The sequence below is a fragment of the Erinaceus europaeus genome, chromosome 3 (assembly GCF_950295315.1).
Source record: "Erinaceus europaeus chromosome 3, mEriEur2.1, whole genome shotgun sequence".
NCBI classification, from domain to species: Eukaryota; Metazoa; Chordata; class Mammalia; order Eulipotyphla; family Erinaceidae; genus Erinaceus; species Erinaceus europaeus.
Genome location: NC_080164.1, coordinates 115,973,384 through 115,994,078, shown reverse-complemented (window position 1 = coordinate 115,994,078; position 20,695 = coordinate 115,973,384). Strand labels below are relative to the sequence as shown.

Below are 20,695 nucleotides of genomic sequence, written 5' to 3'. Positions count from 1 at the left end.
CACCTTCCTCACTAGATGATGTGTGGACTCCATATCACAATCTCCTCATGTTCAGGGCACATATGTAGGTCACCCAATCTGTAGTATGTGGTGTCTATCTTAGTATCCTGATCAGTGGTCAAGTATCTTATTTTAATGTGGGACTTTTTTTTTGCCCTCAGAGTTATTTCTGGGGCTTGGTGCCTGTACTATGAATCCACTGCTCCTGGAAGCCATTTTTTTCCATTTTATTGGCTAGGACAGAGAAAAATTGAGAAAGGATGGGGAGATAAAAGAGGGAGAGATAGATAGACACCTGAAGACCTGCTTCAATGCTTGTAAAGCAGTCCCCCTGCCCCTACAGCTGGGGAGCTGAGGGCTCAAACCAGGATCCTTGGGCAGGTCCTTGCACTTCATAGTACGTGTGCTTAACCTGATGTTCCACTGCCCGATGCCCGACCATAATTTTTTTGGTAAGATACTAGCACTGTTTCTTTGTAAGCAGCATCCTTATTGCAAGTTCCTGCCATGTTTCTTACAGGTAAATCTTGACTATTAACCAGGCAGAGCTTGACTCATGTATTTTCATGTGACTGAACTCTCCAGGTCTTGTAGAATCTGGTCTCAGGTCAGTTGTGTAACTTTGGATCCATTTGTTGTCTTTTCTGGATCTCATTTTTCTCATGTCTAAATAAAATGAAGGTTCAATGACTAAGCACTTTCTTCTAGTGAAAAATTCAGTCTTGATGTGTAGACCATATATTTATAGAACTGCACAATATGCTTTTTCTTCTCTTTTGAAAATCGCTTTTGACAAGCACAGTGCTTTAGCACTTTGCAAAGTGTTTATTGTGCATCTGGTAGGAGGCAGAACTCAGGCATCTGGGAGGTGATTACCAAGTTTTACATCTCTAATAGCCAAGAGTCTTTGCATGATGTGTATGTGCGTGGGTGAGTATATGTTTGTATGTTTTTGTGTTCATGTATGAGCACGCCGATACCTACGTGTATGTGCAAATTTGAGTGAGTTAGATCTGACTGTGCATATAAATTCATTTTTATTTGAAAAGATGATGAGTATATTCTATTTTTTTTTATCACAAAAGGTAATATTCTCCCATTTTCCTGGCTTACTCCTTTGGAAAACATGAAATGCCTGAATGTTATTACTGGCTTACAGATCCAATAGGGTAGGTTGAAGGTGTGTGTGTGTGTGTGTGTGTGTGTGTGTCTGTTTTCACAATGGTTAGAGGGATGCAGTGACTATTACCTTGGTTTTGTAAAATTTAGTGATTAACTGCTATTAACAAGTTGAGCCTCACATTTTTAGTTTAGAATTTAAAAGTTATGCAGAACTAGAGGTCCAAAGTGTTAGAACTTTGGACATAAAAGCTTGAGGACAGAGAGAAATTGAGAAGAGAAAGGAAAAGTGAAAGAGTGAAAGAGAGACAGCTGTTGCAGTGCTTCACTGCTTATAAAGCTTGCCCCCTGCAGTTGGGGGCCTGGGACTTAAACCCAGATCCTTGAACATGGTGTGGTGTGCACTCAACCAAGTGCACCACTGCCGCCCCCTATAGACACTATTTATAAGTCATCATTTTTTAAAAATGTGGTACCAGGGAATAAATCCAGGGGCTGTTACTATTGTTATATCACCGATCCACCTCTGAACCCATTTTTTAAAAATTATTTATTTATTTGAGACATAGTGGGAGGGAGAACGGAGAGAAGGGAAAAAGAACAAAACACTTTTAATCTAGCCATAGAGTTCCCTTGGCTGCCTGGGTGCTGTCCTTGGTCTTTCATATCACACCCAGGCTCAGATCAGGGCCTTCTGCTTGGCAAGTGATGTGTGTGCTTGCTGAGTCTTTCCATCAGTGGTTTTAAGCCGACATCTCTAGTTAGATGTGGCTAAGGTAGTCATATAATTTGACTTGGAATGGGCTATTTCCTCAAGCTGTGCAGCTCATTGTTGGTGAAAACTAACTCTCAGATGGAGCTGCCATGAAGCTATCTGGCTCTGCACGCAGACTCTGAACCTAGAATTCTGGCTGGGTATGCTGGCTTCGCAGATGCTCACACCCACAAACAAGAGTTTCTTAAAGTTCATGTTCTTCTCTTAAACACAGAACAAACCGGGTGTCTGTCAGTTTGTTCAGGCTGCTATAATAAAATGCTGCAGACTGGGTGACTTACCAACAACAGAAATTCACTTCTCACACTTCTGGAGTCTGTGCGGTCTCAGATCCAGGTGCTGATAGATTTTGTTTGGGGAAGGTCTGCTTTCTGCCTCACAGATGGGGGTGCCTTTTATTCAGTCTCTCATTTGCAAGAAAACAGGGCTTTCTCTAGGGCCTCTTGTAAGACACTAGTTGAATTAATGAGAACTCAGCCTTCATGACCTATTAACCTTCCAAACATACCACCTCCCATTTTAAAAAGTATTTATTTCTACAAAAGAGAGAGAGACCAGAGCATTGTCATCAGCTGGAGGTTGAACCTAGGGCGTCTGGAACCACAGACATGCAAATGCAGTGCTCTAACAAACTGAGCTATCTCTCCAGCCTGCCTCTAAATATTATTCACACTGGGGATTAGGACTCCAGGATATGTTTTTGGAATCTGTAAGCATAAATGATCACATAAATTTATTTATTTATTTCTTCCTTTCTCTCTCTTTCTTTCTTTCTGGAGCTCAGTGCCAGCACGATGAATCCACTGCTCCTGAGGCCATTTTTCCTACTTTCTTGGATAGGACAGAGAGAAATTGAGAGAGGAGGGGAAGATAGAGAGGGAGAGAGAAATATAGACACCTGCAGACCTGCTTAGCCACTTGTGAATTGTGCCCTCTGCAAGTGGGGAGTCAGAGGCTCAAACCCAGTCCTTGTGCACAGTACTATGTGCACTGAACCAGCCCAGCCGCATCACATACATTTCTTACTATTATTTGGGACCTTTCCGCCATAGTATAATATTGTCTCCTGACTAGAAGCAGAACAAAGCTGAGCGATCAGTGGAACTAAATTCCATGCTTATATTCTTTTCATTGCTTGATGAACCCTTTCTGACTAGTACACTCAATTTGTTTCATCATTTGTATTCAAATAGTGTTGTCTGAGTTTTCTGAATGAGTATTTCAAAGTTTTATTTCATAATTTAGATGTGTTTTGATAGTGTCAGCAGGCATATAACATACTATTTGCATCGTCTCATAAATAACTCGATTTAAACATATTTAGTGTCAAGTAGCACACTTTTTAGCATCAACATTTTGCATCAGTTACTGACCCATAAACAAGATTTATGTGAAGACAATTGACTAATTGCATTTTTGGCACAACATGCTGCCAGTAATTTGATCATAAACTCATGGGACTTGTTTTTTTCTCATTTTCTATCTTGAAACTGCAGTGAAGTTATATTTTACGATGTAAACTGGGGGACAGGTTATAGTTTTTGTTATAAAAATGCAGGGACTAGTAAAGATACTAAATAAATCCCTAGCTGCATAGGTGCTTCACTAGCTGTGCTTTTCAAAGCCAATATATTCATCTTGACATACATGTAGCTGGGTTTTATTAAATTCTCAAGTTCAATGTCACATTCTGTTCTGATATTTTCCATGATTATTTCTTATATTTCTTCTTAACTCAAACTCTCTCTATATATCTTAGTCTGCTAATAAAAATATTAACAAACAAAGATAGCCACCAGAAGTTGTATGTTCTCATTCATTGAAATGGTGCTAACTTAATTATTGGCTTCTCAGAACAGTGGATTTGATTTGGTATATAACACATGATTTTTCAATAGTTTTCTACCCTACAAAGACCTGTGATCTGTTTCCTTTGAACTTCACACAGCTTATATGTTGTGCTTTACAATCAATCTTGTATATAAATTCACTATTTTTCTTATGCTTCCTGGGAAAACTCAAATGCTGGGTAAATCTCCCTCCTCATGAGATAGAGGAAAACATTTGATCATGATGGCGATCATCTACTTCTAAATTCAAGGCCAACCAGAACAGAATAATGACCTTTTCTGCTTTTCTGGCTCTCTGTCCATCCACTAATGTTTAACTGTAGCAGTCTATGAAGTTTTTACTTTTCTCCCAGTAAAAATATCTTAAAATTTTTTATGTACTTATTTATTACTACATAGAGACAGAGAGAAATTAAGAGAGATGGAGAAGATAGAGAGAAGGAGAGACAGAGATTCCTACAGCCCTGATTCAACACTCATGAATTTTTCCCCCTGCAGGTAGGAAACAGGGGCTTGAACCCAGGTCCTTACACATTGTAATGTACACTTAACTAGGTGCTCCACTGCCTGCCCCCCCCCCCCAATACAAATCTCTAAAAGATAAAACTAGGGAATGAGAGTGAATATACAAGAAAAAGGTACAGGAAAAGACACACGTGATAAAGCAGATTATTGCAGGTTAGTAAGTCCTGCAGGTATTCTCCCTTACTTCCTTCCTTCCTTCCTTCCCTCCCTCTCTCTCTCTCTTTCTCTCCCTTCCTTCCTCCCTTCCCTTCTTTCTTCCTTCCTTCCTTCCTTCCTTCCTTCCTTCCTTCCTTCCTTCCTTCCTTCCTTCCTTCCTTCCTTCCTTTCTTTCTTTCTTTCTTTCTTTCTTTCTTTCTTTCTTTCTTTCTTTCTTGATTCATGAGAAATGATAGGAGAGAAAGAACCAGACATCACTCTGGTACACGTGCTGCCAGGGATTGAACTCAGGATCTCATCCTCGAGAATCCAACGCCTTATCCACTGCACCACCTCCAGACCACCCATGTATTCCTTGTTTCTATCAGTAGTTTGTTTTAACTACCTTGAAGACCATTCAGGTACAGTTTGCTCTGTACTGTAGTCTCGTATAACCTATATCCCAAGGAATCTTAAACAGTGGTAGAAAACAGGCACTTTGTGAGTGCACAATGACATTTCTTTGCACAACTGGAGAAATGGTAGCCTTCATCCAGGAGATTGTTTTGACTCCTAAATGCACGAAATGCACGCTCACCCCTCTCACTCTACCTTCTTCCTGTTGGTGGGCATCATTAACGACCCGTTTACTGACCCCAAATGTATTCCTTGGCCAGCTGGCTCTCACAGCCCTCCCACTACATCCTGCTTTCGTGGCTTGATGTGTTCTCAGCTTAGGAACATGAGGCACTCAACATTCATAAGTACTAAAATGGAAAGGGGATTTATTTATATACTCTTGTGATGTTGTCTGAGCAGTCAGAATATGCAAGACTCAGTGAATAATAAAAATACTCATTTATCAACAAATGTTGTTGGAAAAAATGGGTTGAAACTTGCAGAAGAATGAACCTGAATCACTATATTTCACCAAATACAAAAGTAAATTCCAAGTGGATCAAGGACTTGGCTGTTAGACCAGAAACTTAGAGGAAAATATTGGCAAAACTCTTTTCCGCATAAATTTTAATGACATCTTCAATGAAATGAATCTAATTACAAAGAAGACTAAGAAAAGCATAAACCTATGGGACTACATCAGATTAAAAAGCTTCTGCACAGCAAAAGAAACCACTACCCAAACCAAGAGATCCCTCACAGAATGTGAGAAGATCTTTACATGCCATACATCAGACAAGAGGCTAATAACCAGAATATATAAAGAGCTTGCCAAACTCAACAACAAGAAAACAAATAACCCCATCCAAAAATGGGGAGAGGACGTGGACAGAATACTTACCACAGAAGAGATCCAAAAGGCCGGGAAACACATGAAAAAGATGCATCCAGTCTTTGATTGTCAGAGAAATGCAAATAAAGACAACAACGAGAACCACTTCACTCCTGTGAGAATGTCATACATCAGAAAAGGTAACAGCAGCAAATGCTGGAGAGGTTGTGGGGTCAAAGAAACCCTCCTGCACTGCTGGTGGGAATGTAAGGAAATAAAATTATATTTTGGCAGTTCTTTTCAATATTAACTAATACCATCTTTTAAAATCAAGTTCATTTTAAGGCTATTGTATAGTCACCTCTTGTTTTTTTTTTTCTTTACTTTTAAAATAATTTCATGGGGGCGCTAATGGTTTAAGGACAGTTGATTCATAGGTGCATTTCATTATCTCCCTGTGATGCAAAATATTTTCACCCCCAGTTTTGGTACTTTTTTTGCCATCATGCATCTACCTTTTCCTTTCCTCCCCTTCCTCAGAGTTCTTTGCTTTGGTGCAGTCCAAGTTTCACTTTACGTTTTTCCTTTCTGTCTTATTTCCTTTTCATTTTTCATTCTTTTATTGGGATCTTCAGGGATAAAAGTACAGTTTTTGACACATTGATACAGTCACATCTCTGTGATAGGTGTCTGAAAACCACTCTTATCCCCAACTTGGGTCTTTTTCTCCCATCACGAATCAGGATCTTGAAGCCCCTCTGCTCCAGTCCACTCCCTTCCTACCTGCCTCCTCCTGTTTTTTGTTTGTTTGTTTTTGTTTTTGTTTTTATCCAGAGCACTGCTCAGCTCTGGCTCATGGTAGTATGGGGGATTGAACCTGGGACCAGGCATGAGCGTTTCTTTGCATAACCATTATTCTATCTACCTACTGACCCTCCTGTTTCTGTCATGAGAGTTTGTATGATTCTAAGTTCATTTCATCCAGGCTGTCTTATTTGTTTATATGTAAATGCTCACATTATTCTGTTATGATCTTTTACATTTAAACATTATCAGTATAGTGGCCCTCTTTAATTTCTGATTCATTTATATCATGAATTTGTCTTTCTTTTCTTAGACTAGTATTAGATTTATATATTTTATTTATCCTTTACAAGAACAAGCTTTTTGTTTCACTGATGTTTTTGTGCTGATTTTTGTTTTCAATTTCATTTTTTTCTTTTTGTTATTCTCTTGTTCCCTTTGTTGTCTTTTGATTGATGAGTTTAGAGTATTCACATTTATGTGGTTATTGGTATGGTGGCATAATTATTGTCATCTTATTTTTGTTTTCTGTTTGTTTTGCATTTTTGTTATTGCTCTTCTATTTTGTTTTATCCACCTTTTTGTTTGTATGGTTTTCCATGAGAGTCCTCTTAAAAAAAAAAAAAAGTAACCAATTTCTCAGTATCCTGCAATATTTCCCTTTTGTTCCTGCCTTTTGGCAATTTTATAGTGATGTGTCTTGCCATCTACTGTTTTGAATTCAGGAATTTGAATGTTCTCTCAGCTCCTTGGACATTTATGTTCTGGCTGTTCCCCAGATTTGGAACAGTATTAGCTGTTATTTTCTTTTTTCTCCCCAATTTTTAAAAATTTATTTAAAAAAGGAGACATTAACAAAACCATAGGATAAGAGGGGTACAACTCCACAAAATTCCCACCACCAGATCTCTGTATCTCATCCCCTCCCCTGATAGCTTTCCTATTCTTTATCCCTCTGGGACTATAGACCCAAGGTCATTGTGGGATGCAGAAGGTAGAAGGTCTGGCTTCTATAATTGCTTCCCTGCTGAACATGGGTTTTGACTGGTTGATCCACACTCCCAGCCTGCCTCTCTCTTTCCCTAGTAGGTTGGGGTTCTGGGGAAGGGGGAAGCGGAGCTCCAAGACACATTGGTGGGGCTGTCTGTCCAGGAAAGTCTGGTTGGCATCATGCTGGCATCCGGAACCTGGTGGCTGAAAAGAGAGTTAACATACAAAGCCAAACAAATTGTTGAACAATCATGGACCTAAAGGCTGGAATAGTGCAGATGAAGTGTTTGGGGATACTCACTGCAGACTATTGTGTACTTTTGCTTTCAGGTATATATTTTGCCCTAGTTTATGGATACGTGTGAACATATGCTCTATCTCACAGGACCTAGTCTATATCTAGGTTTTGAGACTTTGTTAGCAAGTGAACCGCCTGGAATGGAATTAGAGAATACTATGAAAGGAAAGGTCTCACTTGAGTAATGAAGCTGAAAGGTTGTCATTCCACACCTGAAGTCTCTGGACACAGTCTGAAGTGAAGCATGCTGAGGTGGTACTCGTTGCATTGATTAGATTGTGATCAGCGATGCAATATTATTTGGTATGAATTAAGAGAAGCATATAGGAAAGTGTGCCACACCCTAGAGGTTCCAGGACTGGGGGAAATATAGACTCTATAGTGAAAATGTGAGGTTCTTGCTGACTTAGGGTTGAAGAAGACAATAGATAGCTATTGTTATAATCATATTATTTGGTAATTGGGTTAACTTTGAAAAATCCCTTTGTTAGGATTTGTTGTATAATACCCAGCATCACCATAATTTATGTCCTTTGACATTATTTGTATATAGCTGTGCCACCGGTTGCTTCTGTTCTCCCTGGTCTAGGTTTTTGAGAGAGTCAACATATCAAAGACTCAGCCTATGTATGAAAATGACAGTCTGTGCTTTAAAAAGTTTGAGACATAAAATCAATAATTCCCTCTCGTATTAATTAAATAGTGATTTCTATGACTACAAATTAATAGGAGTGTACATAAACACCGTTCCCACCACCAAAAGACTGTGTCCCATCCCACCCACTCCCCCCATCCTCCCCCACCAGCCGCCCCGGGAAGCCGAATATCCACCCTCACCCTCACCCCAGGGTTTTTACTTTGGTGCCCTACTCCAGATTTAGTCAAATCCTCCTTTTAGTTTCCCTTTCTGTTCTTCTTTCTCAACTTCTGTTGATGAGTGGGATCATCCCATACTTATCTTTATCTTTCTGACTTAGCTGACTTAACATAATTCCTTCTAGCTCTGTCTAAGATGGGTCAGAGAAGGTGGTTTCATTGTTCTTAATATCTGCATATTTAGCTGTTATTTTCTTGAGTATCATCTTTGCTTCATTGTAGTTACCTTTTCATTCTGAATTTCCCATTACTTTTTTTTTTTGTCACCAGGGTTGTTACTGGAGTTTGATGCCTTCGTGATGAACCTGCTGCTCCCAGCTGCTATATTTTGCTTCTTTTTATTTAATAGGATTGAAAAATTGAGAGAGGAGGAGAGAGGGAGAGGGAGAAGGAAGGGGCCAGGTGGTGGAGCACCTGGCTGAATACACATGTTCCAATGCACAAAGCCTCATGCCCCCACCTACATGGGGAAATCTTTGCAAGCGGTGAAGCAGGGCTGTGGGTGTCTCTTTTTCTTTCTCTGTCTCCCTCTCCCCTCTCGATTTCTGGCTGTCTTTATCCAAAAAGTAAATGTAATATTAAAAACTTTTACAAAAAGAAGGAGACAGAGAGACCCCCTACAACATCACTTCACTGTCCAACCTACTTACAGTCCTTCTGTCTCCCTCCATTAACCCTGGTTGACACACCACACTGTTGCCCATTTTCTGTAATTCCTCAGCAGTTACTGGCATCCATTGAGCAAAAAGCCCTGTAAATGGGCTTCACTGCTGCTGGATAGTCACAATTAGTGTCTGAAAGTCTTTGAGTTCCTCCTGAGTCAAGATAATCTTTATCCCTATAAGAATTCTTTTTTTTTTTTTTTTAAAGTACTTTGTCTTCTGTATCCATGCAGGAAAAGAAAGAAGCCAATCATTATAAAGCTTTTTCAGAAACTTCCTAGAAATTTTGCTGAAAGTTTTCCAGCAATGTATTGACATATGGAACAGAGTCGCCTCCATGTCTACCAGGACTATCAAAATAATTCTATTGTTATGTTCCAGTCTGTCAGCACAGTCTCGTGCTGCTATTAGGCTATGTTTTTCTTCCGCAAATAAACTGGATACAGATGTGCATGTGCACACATATGTCCCCACAGGGGAGATGGTAACTTGTTTATCAGTCACTTGTTTGCTTGTTCCTTCTGGCACAGCGAAACCTCTTGTACAAATATTATCTCCCTCAATCATAGTCATTTTCTAGATCTCCCATTTACCTTCCTTGTCACATAAAAAATGTTCTTGATCATATTCACATGGGTGGGTGAGTGGAAAACAAAGAAAACCAGACCCCTCAAAATCCCTAGAAATCTTGAGAAAGATATGTTTTTCTTTTTCTTTTTTTTTTCTTTTCCTTGCCACCAGGGTTATTGCTGAGGTTCAGAGCCTGCACAATGAATTCCCTACTCCTGGCATCTATTTCCTTTACTTTTTCTTTTATTTTACAAGACAGAGGGATATGAGAGGGGAGGGATACATAGAGAGAGCGAGAGAGAAGGAGAGATACCTGCAGCACTGCTTCACTACTCGTGAAGCCTCCCCTCTGCCGGTGAGGACCAGACGCTTGAACTGTATCCTTGCACATGATATCATGTGCACTTAACTGGGTGCTCCACCTCTTGGCCCTGGTAAAGACTTATTTTGACAAAACATTAAAATAACTATTTGAGCACTATAGCTACAGTCAGACAAGCCAGATTTCATCATGCAATGCATTCTTTATCACTTTTTCATAGTCCTACATTCTCCCTTTAATTATTTCCCAAACCCTACACTTTAGAATACTCAAATAATCACTTCCATGCCCTGAATATTATATCCCCTAAAGATTCCACCTAGATACTTACTCAGCCCTTTAGAACCATAATGATGAGGTCACTTCAGGATTTTTTAAATTGTTCTTCATTCTTCCTCCACCCCAAGTCAATCCATTGTTTTTCTTTCTACCCATAATGCTTTTCTCACATCCTCAGTAGTCTGACTTCAACTTCCATCTTGTGGCTCACTTTCCAGTTCTTTGTAAAGGACTTTCCTCAACAAGGCATCAACAGTGAGCAATAGATTTTTATTAGTTACTTGTGTTAGTGTATGGTTGTATTTTATAATGCTTTTGCTTAAAATAATACAAAATTTAACTAATGTGGCTTATGTAATAAAATTTAGCTTTTGTACATTACGGAAACTCTAGAAGAAGGGTGGAGTGCAGCAGGTTAAATGTCACAAAGTGCAAGGACCAGCATAAAGATCCCAGTTTGAGCTCCTAGCTCCCCACCTGCAGGGGAGTCGCTTCATAAGCAGTGAAGCAGGTCTGCAGGTGTCATCTCTCTCTCTCTCACTCTCTCTCTCTGTCTTCCCCTCCTCTCTCCATTTCTCTCTGTCTTATCTAACAACAATGACATCAATAACAACAACAACGACTACAACAACAATAAAAAGGGCAAAAAAGGGAAAATAAATATATAAAAAAGAAATTCTAGAAGTAAATGTATTCAGGTTTCAAGGATCTATTATATTTTCTTTTTTATATATTTACTTCCTTTTTATTGCTCTTTTTTATTGGTATTGTTGCTATTGTTGATGTCGTCGTTGTTGGATAGGACAGAGAGAAATGGAGAGAGGAGAGGAAGACAGAGAGAGATAGACACCTGCAGACCTGCTTCACCGCCTGTGAAGCAAACCCCCTACTGGTGGGAAGCCGGAGGCTTGAACTGGGATCCTTATGCTGGTCCTTGTGCTTAGTGCCATCTGCCCTTAACCCACTGCGCTACCGCCTGACTCCTGATCTATTACAATTTTTATCAGTTCTAGAAACTTTCAGATTCTAGTTTTTTGCAAATTGGTTCTCAGCACGTTGGTGAAAATGCCAATAGCAAAATCCCATTCATGCATTAAAGGGAAGTCTGGTTGCTTGATGGATGCACTGCTTAGAGTCTTGTTTTTTTAATTATTATTTTTTATATTTTATTGCCTTTATTTATTGGATACAGATAGGTAGAAATTGAGAGGGTAGGGGGAGATAGAAAGGCAGAGAGACAGAGACACCTACAGTCCTGCTTCACCATTTGCAAAGCTTTATCCCCTGCAGGTGGGAATATGGGCTCGAACCCAGATCCTTGTGCATTGGAACATGTGGCTCAACCAGGTATGCCACCACTTGAACATACTGCTTAGATTCTTTTGTAGAAATAAAGGTCTTAACTCAGCTGCTGCTAACTTCTAGTTCCTTTGCTCTGAGATTTCTCCTAGCATAACCTCAGAGGAAAAGAGTTGTCTAATTCAAGGTTATACTTTTCTCACAGCCATTCAGTGACTGTTGAGCAGAGGATTATCAAATCCTGGTGGCCACCTCACCTTCACATAGGACAGCTAGTAAGGCATCTTCCCTTTATGCTGAGATAGCTACTGACATCCCACTGCTTCTGAACATCTATCGCTATTTCTGTTAATTCCTTTCCACAAGTACTAACCTCACAAGTACTCCCTAGTGAATTTTGTAGAAGCATCTAATATGCATTTTCTGGAGAATACAAGATTTGACAAGCTATCACTCATGGCCAATATACTGTTATGTTGGAATATATAATAAATAAACAGCAATAAACTATTAAATTGCTGTAATCTTTCTAAAAGCAACAGACAATATTCAGTTGTATATTAGTGTCTGGACTCAACATCAAGAAAAGCTCAGTGGTCCAGTTTTAGTATGTATACACAGTGGAATACTACTCAGCTATTAAAAATGGTGACTTCACTGTTTTCAATCCATCTTGGATGGAGCTTAAAGAAATAATGTTAAGTGAAATAAGCCAGAAACAGAAGGATGAATATGGGATGCTCTCACTCTCAGGCAGAAGTTGAAAAACAGAAGATCAGAAGAGAAAACACAAGTAGAACCTGAACTGGAGTTGGTGTATTGCACCAAAGTAAAAGACTCTAGGGTGGATGGTTGGGGAGAAAGCAGATCCAAGAAGGATGACAGAAGACCTAGTGGGGTTGTATTGTTATATGGAAAACTGGGAAATGTTATGCATGTACAAACTTTTGTATTTACTTTCGAATGTAAAACATTAATCCCCCAATAAAGAAATTTTAAAAATTTTAAAAAAAGAAAGAAAAGCTCAGTGGTAAAGCACAGAACTTTCATGCCTGAGACTCTAGATTCAAGCCAAAACATTCCATATCCAAGAACTGAATGATACATATAAGATAATTGGGCAATGCACTCTTGGTCTCTCATAAAAAAATAATAAATCCTGAGAAAAGAGTTAAAATATTTTATCTGGGAATCGGGCAGTAGTGCAGCGGGTTAAGCACATGTGGCACAAAGCACAAGGACCGGCATAAGGATCCTGTTTCGAGCCCCTGGCTCCCCACCTGCAGGGGTGTCGCTTCACAGGTGGTGAAGCAGGTCTGCAGGTGTCTGTTTTTCTCTCCCCCTCTGTTTTACCATCCTCTCTCCATTTCTCTCTGTCCTATCTAACAATGATGACATCAATAACAACAATAACTACAACAATAAAACAATAAGGGCAACAAAAAGGAAATAAATAAATATTTTTAAAAGTCTTTAAAAATATTTTATCTATGCAACAAAATATCCTAGATGAACAAGCTACACAGATTCTATAAAAATGAACAATGTGACTCCAGAGACAGACTTCTCCCTTAGAATGACTACCCAAGGAATAATGAATCACGGGAAACTTTACCAGGGCAGAATTGGTTCAACCTGGAAGACATGAAAGATACATCATTTTATTAAGGTGTATGAAATTATGAATGAAAATTAGTATAAGAGAGAGCACAAGCAAGTGAGAGAACAAATTATACGTATCACTTCTAGCCCTCTCAGTAATTATTTCTCTAGTGTTCAATCTAGGTCAGGCACTATGCATCCATCACTGCCTTATTCATTTATTTTTTAAAATTATATATTTATTATTGGATAAAGACAGAAATTGAGAGGGGTGAGGGAGACAGAGAGGGAAAGAGACAGAAAGACACCTACAGACCGCTTCACCACTTGTGAAGTTTTCCCCTGCAGATGGACCAGGGGCTTGAACCTGGGTCCTTAAAGATAGTAATGTGAGCACTTAGCTACTTTGCACCACCACCTCCAACCCCCTATTCACTCCTTAGAACAGTCTCATCAGTCTCTCCATACTTTGGTTAGATTTATTTTCATGAAGTGGAAAGGGAGAGGCAAGTACATTGCGCAGCTCTGTCACATAGCAGTGCCAAAGATTGAACCTGGAGTCCCAGGCATGCCAGTCCTGTGTTCCAATACTAGGCAACCTCTCAAGTCCCCAGCTCATCTTAACTGGAAAAACTGAGGTCAGAAAGGATAAGTACCAGGTAGGTGGCAGGGGGTGGGGAGGAGAGGATGAACACCTTGCCCATCTCCAGTCTCTGAGGAGGAGGGAGTGAAGGGAGAGAGAAGCCCTAACAGTTCTGGGAGAAACTGACCCCACTTTCCCTCTGCCAAGCAATCATTTTCTCAGTGACTCCACGTGGCACAGGCAACTGGTGTTTCACCTCAACAGAGTCTGGTCAGTATCTCAGGGACTACAACTCACATTAACAAGCCATTCCAAAGTCTCACTTAGCAAAGCAGATACTGGCTTATTAAATTATGAGGAATATAATAGTCAAGCAGGCCATATATCAGTAATCTTCTTGCGTGTAGTATTCTGTAGGAGAATTGGGTGAGTGGTGTGTTGTTTGTGGAGGACAGAATCAGCCTAAGGAGGTGCTGGTCACATGCTAGCTGGCTGCAGTCACTGCCAGTTGCCATCACATGTCAACAACTGCCTGGATGACAGGTTCTGTGGTCCTGGCTCTAAGGGCACATTCTCAGTGGAGGCAGTGGCAGAATTTACTTCAATGATGCCTTCTGTCCTTTGATGACAGATTGCTGTCCCTCCTCTAGATGTGGTAATGATTTAAGTTGTCTTGGTGTAAAGTGTAGTTATTTTGAGGTTATTGCTATGACCCATGTTCAGGCAACAGCATTTCTTTCAGGATTTAATTAATATGAGAGGGGAAAAACTGATTGAATGTCTCAAACCTTTTAATACACAGACCATAGGCTGAGTATATGTTTTCTCAATCTAAGCACTTAAGACTTCATGTGTAGTCAGACTGAATTTTAACAATGATCTCAACTTGTTAATACATTTCTTAGAGACTTGTTCTTTGAAATGCTGACTCTCCTAAAAGCTTAGACCAGAGAGAACAAAAGCAACTAGTGGCGTTACTCTATAAGACACAGCTATATATAAATAATGTCAAAGGCCATAAATTATGGTGATGTCGTGTATGATACAGAGAATCCTAACAATGGGATTTTCAAAGTTAACCCAATTGCCAAATAATTTTATTATAGCAATAGCTATCTATTGCCTTCTTAAACTCTAAGACAGCAGGAACCTCCCACTTCCTCTGTGGAACCTATATTTACCCCAGTCCGGTCCAGATGCTACTATGATGCCAACTGGACTTGCCTGGGCAGATGACCCCATCAATGTGTCCTGGAGCCCTGCTTCCCCAGAGCTCTGCCCCACTAGGGAAAGAGACAGACAGGCCGGGAGTATGGATTGACCTGCCAATGCTCATGTTCAGCAGGGAAGCAATTACAGAAGCCAGACCTTCCACCCTCTGCAACCCACAACGACCCTGGATCCATACTCCCAGAGGGTTAAAGAATAGGAAAGCTATCAGGGATGGGATACAGAGTTCTAGTGGTGGGAATTGTGTGGAGTTGTACCCCTCTTATCCTATGGTTTTGTCAGTGTTTCCTTTTTATAAATAAAAATTAAAAAAAGAAATTCTTCAGGACACAAGTTAAATAAACTCAAAATATTGACAGTTTGATGACATGAGCCCTAAATGGTTGATTACTTCCAATTCAATAGATTAATTATAGGAGATGTTTCCTGGCAACTCTGAAAAAAACCAAAGTTGCTGGAATGGGAAATACAGGTTTTACGAGAGGGTCATTAAGTATAGTAGGCAGAGAGAATCATTTTTTTTTCCCCATTTTCTCTCCAGACCCAGTTGTTGGGATTATGGGAACAGCAATACCATATAGTGATTAATTTTGCAAAGCATAGCCACTTATCAGTCTTTGATAATTGGAAAAATTCAGACGTAAACAGCATTCCCATATACCTTTATATTAAAATACTTATTTATGTTTGCTGTGCTTATTCTGTGAATACTTTTCTGACTATTTCCCTTATGTTTGAGATTGGTTTTGGTTAGAGTGGTATTCTGAGCATCAACCAAGCTGTGCTTTTCATGCCTCTTAATGTCATACATTTTTTTTTTTTTTAAAAAGGTTCCTGTGAATGGAAAGAATGGATGTTCACTGAGAATAACCAAAGACAGAAGCTAGTATCCAGAGCAAATACTAAGCACTCGTAGATGGGCAATTCAAGCTAACTCAGAGATGAAAGATTTGTCGCTACTATCACAGGATTAGGGGAAACATTGAATGCTCTCCTCCTTTACTTCCCAATTCACTGATACAACTACGTGCTGTGGTCTTCCCAAGATAATCTTCTTTTCCTTCTCCTAGTAGCTAGAATGTATACTAGTCCATCTTACACCTTATTACTGTGTGACCTGAAGAGAAAGCATTTGGATTTGTTTCTGGAACAGTACTTTCTCTGCCCAAATCTTTACTCTGTAGGCAGGTCTTCTGAGAGCCCCTGTGTACTGAGTCTGGATTGCTCTTATATTTCTGCAGTGCTGCATATGATGCTGTCCTTGACAGAAATGTGGCCATTAAGAAGCTCAGCAGACCCTTTCAGAACCAAACACATGCCAAGAGAGCTTACCGGGAGCTGGTCCTCATGAAGTGTGTGAACCATAAAAACGTGAGTGACTCATTTTAAATGCTTGGAAACTTGAGAAATGAAACTGGGACTATGACACCAACTCCAGTAGGAAAGGCTTTTTTTTTTTTCTTTTCAGTTTCTTCCTCTTAAATTTGTTTATCCTAGCCATATGCTCCATTTGATTTCATTGTTCTCATGGTAGCTTTCTGCTTAAAAGCCATCTAAGAACCATATGGTGTGGAGAGAATGAATATAATAGCCATATTTGGTTATCTTCCTTCTAATTAGCCAGAGAACTTCATGCCTTCCCAAATAAAAAAATAAAAAAGCCAAGAATATACACAAAGCAAAGTCATTATAGGGGGAACAATATCCTATATTCCTTTATAGTCCGGATTTAATTATTCACAAAGGAAGATTTTTAGTCTCCTCTTTTTGTAGTGGTCTGGTAGTGGTCTTCACCTCCTTGGTGTGTGTGTGGTGGGTTTTGGCATCTTGCTTTCTGCAGAACTATGAAGGTTCATCTGCACACACTTAAGGATAGGACCTCAAGAATATTTCTTCCTCGAGCTCAGCACAGTGCCATTACAGGTGCTTCTCTTCAGACTAGACTAACCACAGGCTTTTAGAATTTAGGCTTTTACGCTTCCATTTCTCTTATAAATTATAGTGTGTAGAGGGGACATAATGTATTAAACATAAATATGTAATATGAATAATTTATAGATTATTACAGTAAAGCTATATAATATATACGTATATAAAACAACTCCCCATGTTTTTTTAAGCATGAAAATCACTCAATATATAAAATTATCATTGTAGTTCCTAACAAATTGATTTATTTACTTATTGTTTTGCCTTCGGGGTTATCGCTGGGCCTCGGTGCCTACACTAGGAATCCACTGCTCCTGGAGGCCTTTTTTTTTTTTTTTTTTCATTTTGTTGCCCTTGTTGTTATTGTAGCCATCGATGATATTGTTGTTGGATAGGAAAGAGAAATGGAGAGAGGAGGGGAAGACAGAGAGGGGGAGAGAGAAATAGACACCTGCAGACCTGCTTCACTGCTTGTGAAACGACTCCCCTGCAGGTAGGGAATCGGGGGCTTGAACCAGTATCCTTGAGCCAGTCCTTGAGTTTCATGCCATATGCACTTAACCCGCTCTGCTACTGCCTGACCCCCCAGATTTGTTTGTTTGTTTATTTATTTATGAGAGAAATAGAGGAGTATACCAGAACTCCACTTATCCCTGCCATACGGCAGTGCTGGAATTTGAATCTGGAACCTATGTGACTGTAGCCAGGCAAACTCTGCATTCTCTTTATATCATCATCATCACCACTACCACCAGGGTTAATGAAAGGGCTTGGAGCCTGCTGATGAATCTACTACTCTGGTGTCTATTTTTTTTTCCTTCCCCTCCCTCTGAGAAACAGAGGGAACTTGAGAGGAAGGGGGAGGCAGAGGAGGAAAGAGAGAGAGACACCTATAGTACTTCTTCACAGAGTGTAAAACTTCCTTCCTACAGCTGAGGACCATGGGCTTGAATCCAGGTCCTTATGTATGGTAATGTGTGCGTTCTATTGGGTGCACCACTGCTCCGCCTCTCAAATCCTGTATTCTAATTCTACACTATTTTACTGACTTGCGCAGATTTCTAAATAAATGAATTTGTCAAAAGACTAACCACCTGTTGGTGGCGTTAGAAAAGAAGCAAACAGGAGCCAGGTGGTGGTACACCTGGTCAAGTACACATGATACTATGTGCAAGGACCCACACAAGGACCCGGGTTTGAGCCTCCAGCTCCTCACCTGTAGTGGGGAAGCTCCATGAGTGGAAAAGCAGGTCTGCAGCTGTCTCTCTCTCCCCCCCTCTACCTCCCCCTCCTCTCTCAATTTCTCTAGGTTCTATAGAATTTTAAAAAAAAAGGAAAGAAAAAGGAAAAAAAATGACTACCAGGAGCAGTGGATTCATAGTGCTGACACTGAGGGAAAAAAATAAAAAAGCAAATATCCAAATGTTCTACTGAAAGATATTTGAAATACAAATGTGTGAATTCAAGCCCAGTGGCAGTGTTTCTCTTCTGCTCTGCTATTTCACACTTTTTTTTTTTTAAAGATTTATTTTATGAGAGTGAGCAGAGTACCACAGTGGCACATGTGGTGGCGGGAATCAATACCTGGGACCACAAGTCTGCCAGTTTGGCTCCAGTCATGTATTATTTCAGTTATTTGACAAATATTTATCGGAAGGATAAAATGTGCTAGGCATAGATCTAGATGGCTTCAATGCTAAGCATAGAGTAGTTAAGATACCAGAGATGGATCCCTACCCACATGGAACTCATGCTCTACCGGGGAGAGAAGGCTGGGCTGTGAAATTGACAGCTCAGTATAGACTGGTGACAAGTGCTACTATTAAAAGGGAGGAGAGACATAGAACTCTGGTCACTGTGAGTGGGATGGGGCCGTCTTTTAAAATGTGTTGAACAAAAAAGTCCCTTCTGAGGGAAAATGTTGAATATGTACCTATCTGTGGTACGACCATGCAAAAAACATGATGGTTCCTGAAAGGAATATGTAAATGATGGCAAAGGTGAATCCTAAGGGAAAGCATTATGCTAAAGATTTCCTTCTTTTAGCTTGTTAATAAGTGCAGGGGCAGGGTTAACCTCATGCCCAATACAATCAACTTTAATATGGAGGATGAGATATATCAGTAGAAGATGGATGTTTCCCAGCAGTGAATACTGTATGGAAAGTTTTGATGCTTTATGTTTTCACATATCTATATTTCCCTAATTTCCCAGACAGCACAATGAGGAAATAAATTCCACTGACTTGGCCAATTTGAAGGGTTCATTCTCCCTGTTCTTGACTGAAATACTAGAACTTAATTTATGACACTTAACAAGGAGTTGCAAATTGGAATAATAATTTGCAAATGTCCTACTTGTTACCTGTATCGTGTGTGTGTGTGTGTGTGTGTGTGTGTGTGTGTGTGTGTGTGTGTGTGTAGAGATACAAGTTTTTGGGAATACATTTTTGGAACTCGTTAACAGAAAGGAAGTTCACTTGTGACTTAAAAATATATATTTCAGATAGAGGGAAGGAGGAAGAGAGAGAGAGGGAGAGAGAGAGAATGACCCTAGCACTGAAGTTCCCTTCAGTATGGTGGGGGCAGGGCTGAAACCTGGGCTATGCAGTGCACTATCCAAGTGAGCTATTTCTCCAGCCCCTAGTAATTGTTAGACTCAGTGAACAGTCAAAATAAAGAGCTATGTGAGAAGTGTAACAGATAACTCCAATTAAATATTTAACAATAGAGAAGAAAATCCTTTAGACAATAAAATTTTAATTTTCAGAACTAATAGTTATGAAGTGTTGGTGGAACCCTGTAGGTTTTGATTCATTTGGGTACAACTTAAGATGCTGGAATGAAAGAACTGAATCAGATTCCTGCCTGGGAACCACTGAACTAAAATGAAATACCTGTGTTGATCTGTTTATAAACATGCCATTTTATAGGCTGGGTGGTGGCACACATGTTACCATGCACAAGGACCCAGGTTTGAGCCCCCCCCTCATTCCCACCTGCAGGGGGAGAGCTTTGCGGATGGTGAGGCAGGGCTGCAGGTGTCTCTCTATCTCTTTCCCTCTCTATCTCCCCCCATTCTCCCAATTTCTGTCTCTATCCAATACATAAAGATAATTAAAAAAAAATTTAATATGCCATTTTAAATTGATTAGTAGTAGGAAGTGGGATATATAATATTCTAGAGAAAGAAAATAGCAGAAGCCTGTAAAGAGGAATCAAAGGGGTGGGGGAGACAGCATAATGGTTATGCAAATAGACTCTTATGCCTGAGGCTCCTAAGTCCCAGGTTCAATCCCCCGCACCACCATAAGCCAGAGCTGAGCAGTGCTCTGGTGTTTCTCTCTCTGTGTGTGTCTCTTTCTCTGCATCTTTCTCAAAAATAAAAGTAATAATAAAAAAAAAGAAATCAAAGATGAACGCAAAGAAACAAGGTCGTAGTGAAAAGGAAAATAAGAATATTCACTGGGGAAGCTACCTTTTAGAATAGTGACCCTAGATTAATTTAAAATTGTAGCATTTCTTTCCAGGTGAATTTAGACTACCTAAATTATTTATTTATCTAGTGATAAAGGTCATTTTTCCATCTTTAAGATTTATGTGTGTGAGAGAATTCT

At 39.7% G+C, this 20,695-nt stretch overlaps 1 protein-coding gene across 14 annotated transcripts in view; it reads left to right on the top strand.

Annotated features, from left to right (window-relative positions):
- MAPK10 (mitogen-activated protein kinase 10) overlaps window positions 1-20,695 on the top strand; it is a 302,017-nt gene that overhangs the window by 191,190 nt on the left and 90,132 nt on the right. For all 14 annotated transcript variants that reach the window (XM_060187751.1, XM_060187759.1, XM_060187756.1 and 11 more), the window contains one exon: window positions 16,392-16,521. In XM_060187751.1, coding sequence (XP_060043734.1) covers window positions 16,392-16,521 — 130 coding nt within the window. The remainder of the gene's footprint in view (window positions 1-16,391; window positions 16,522-20,695) is intronic.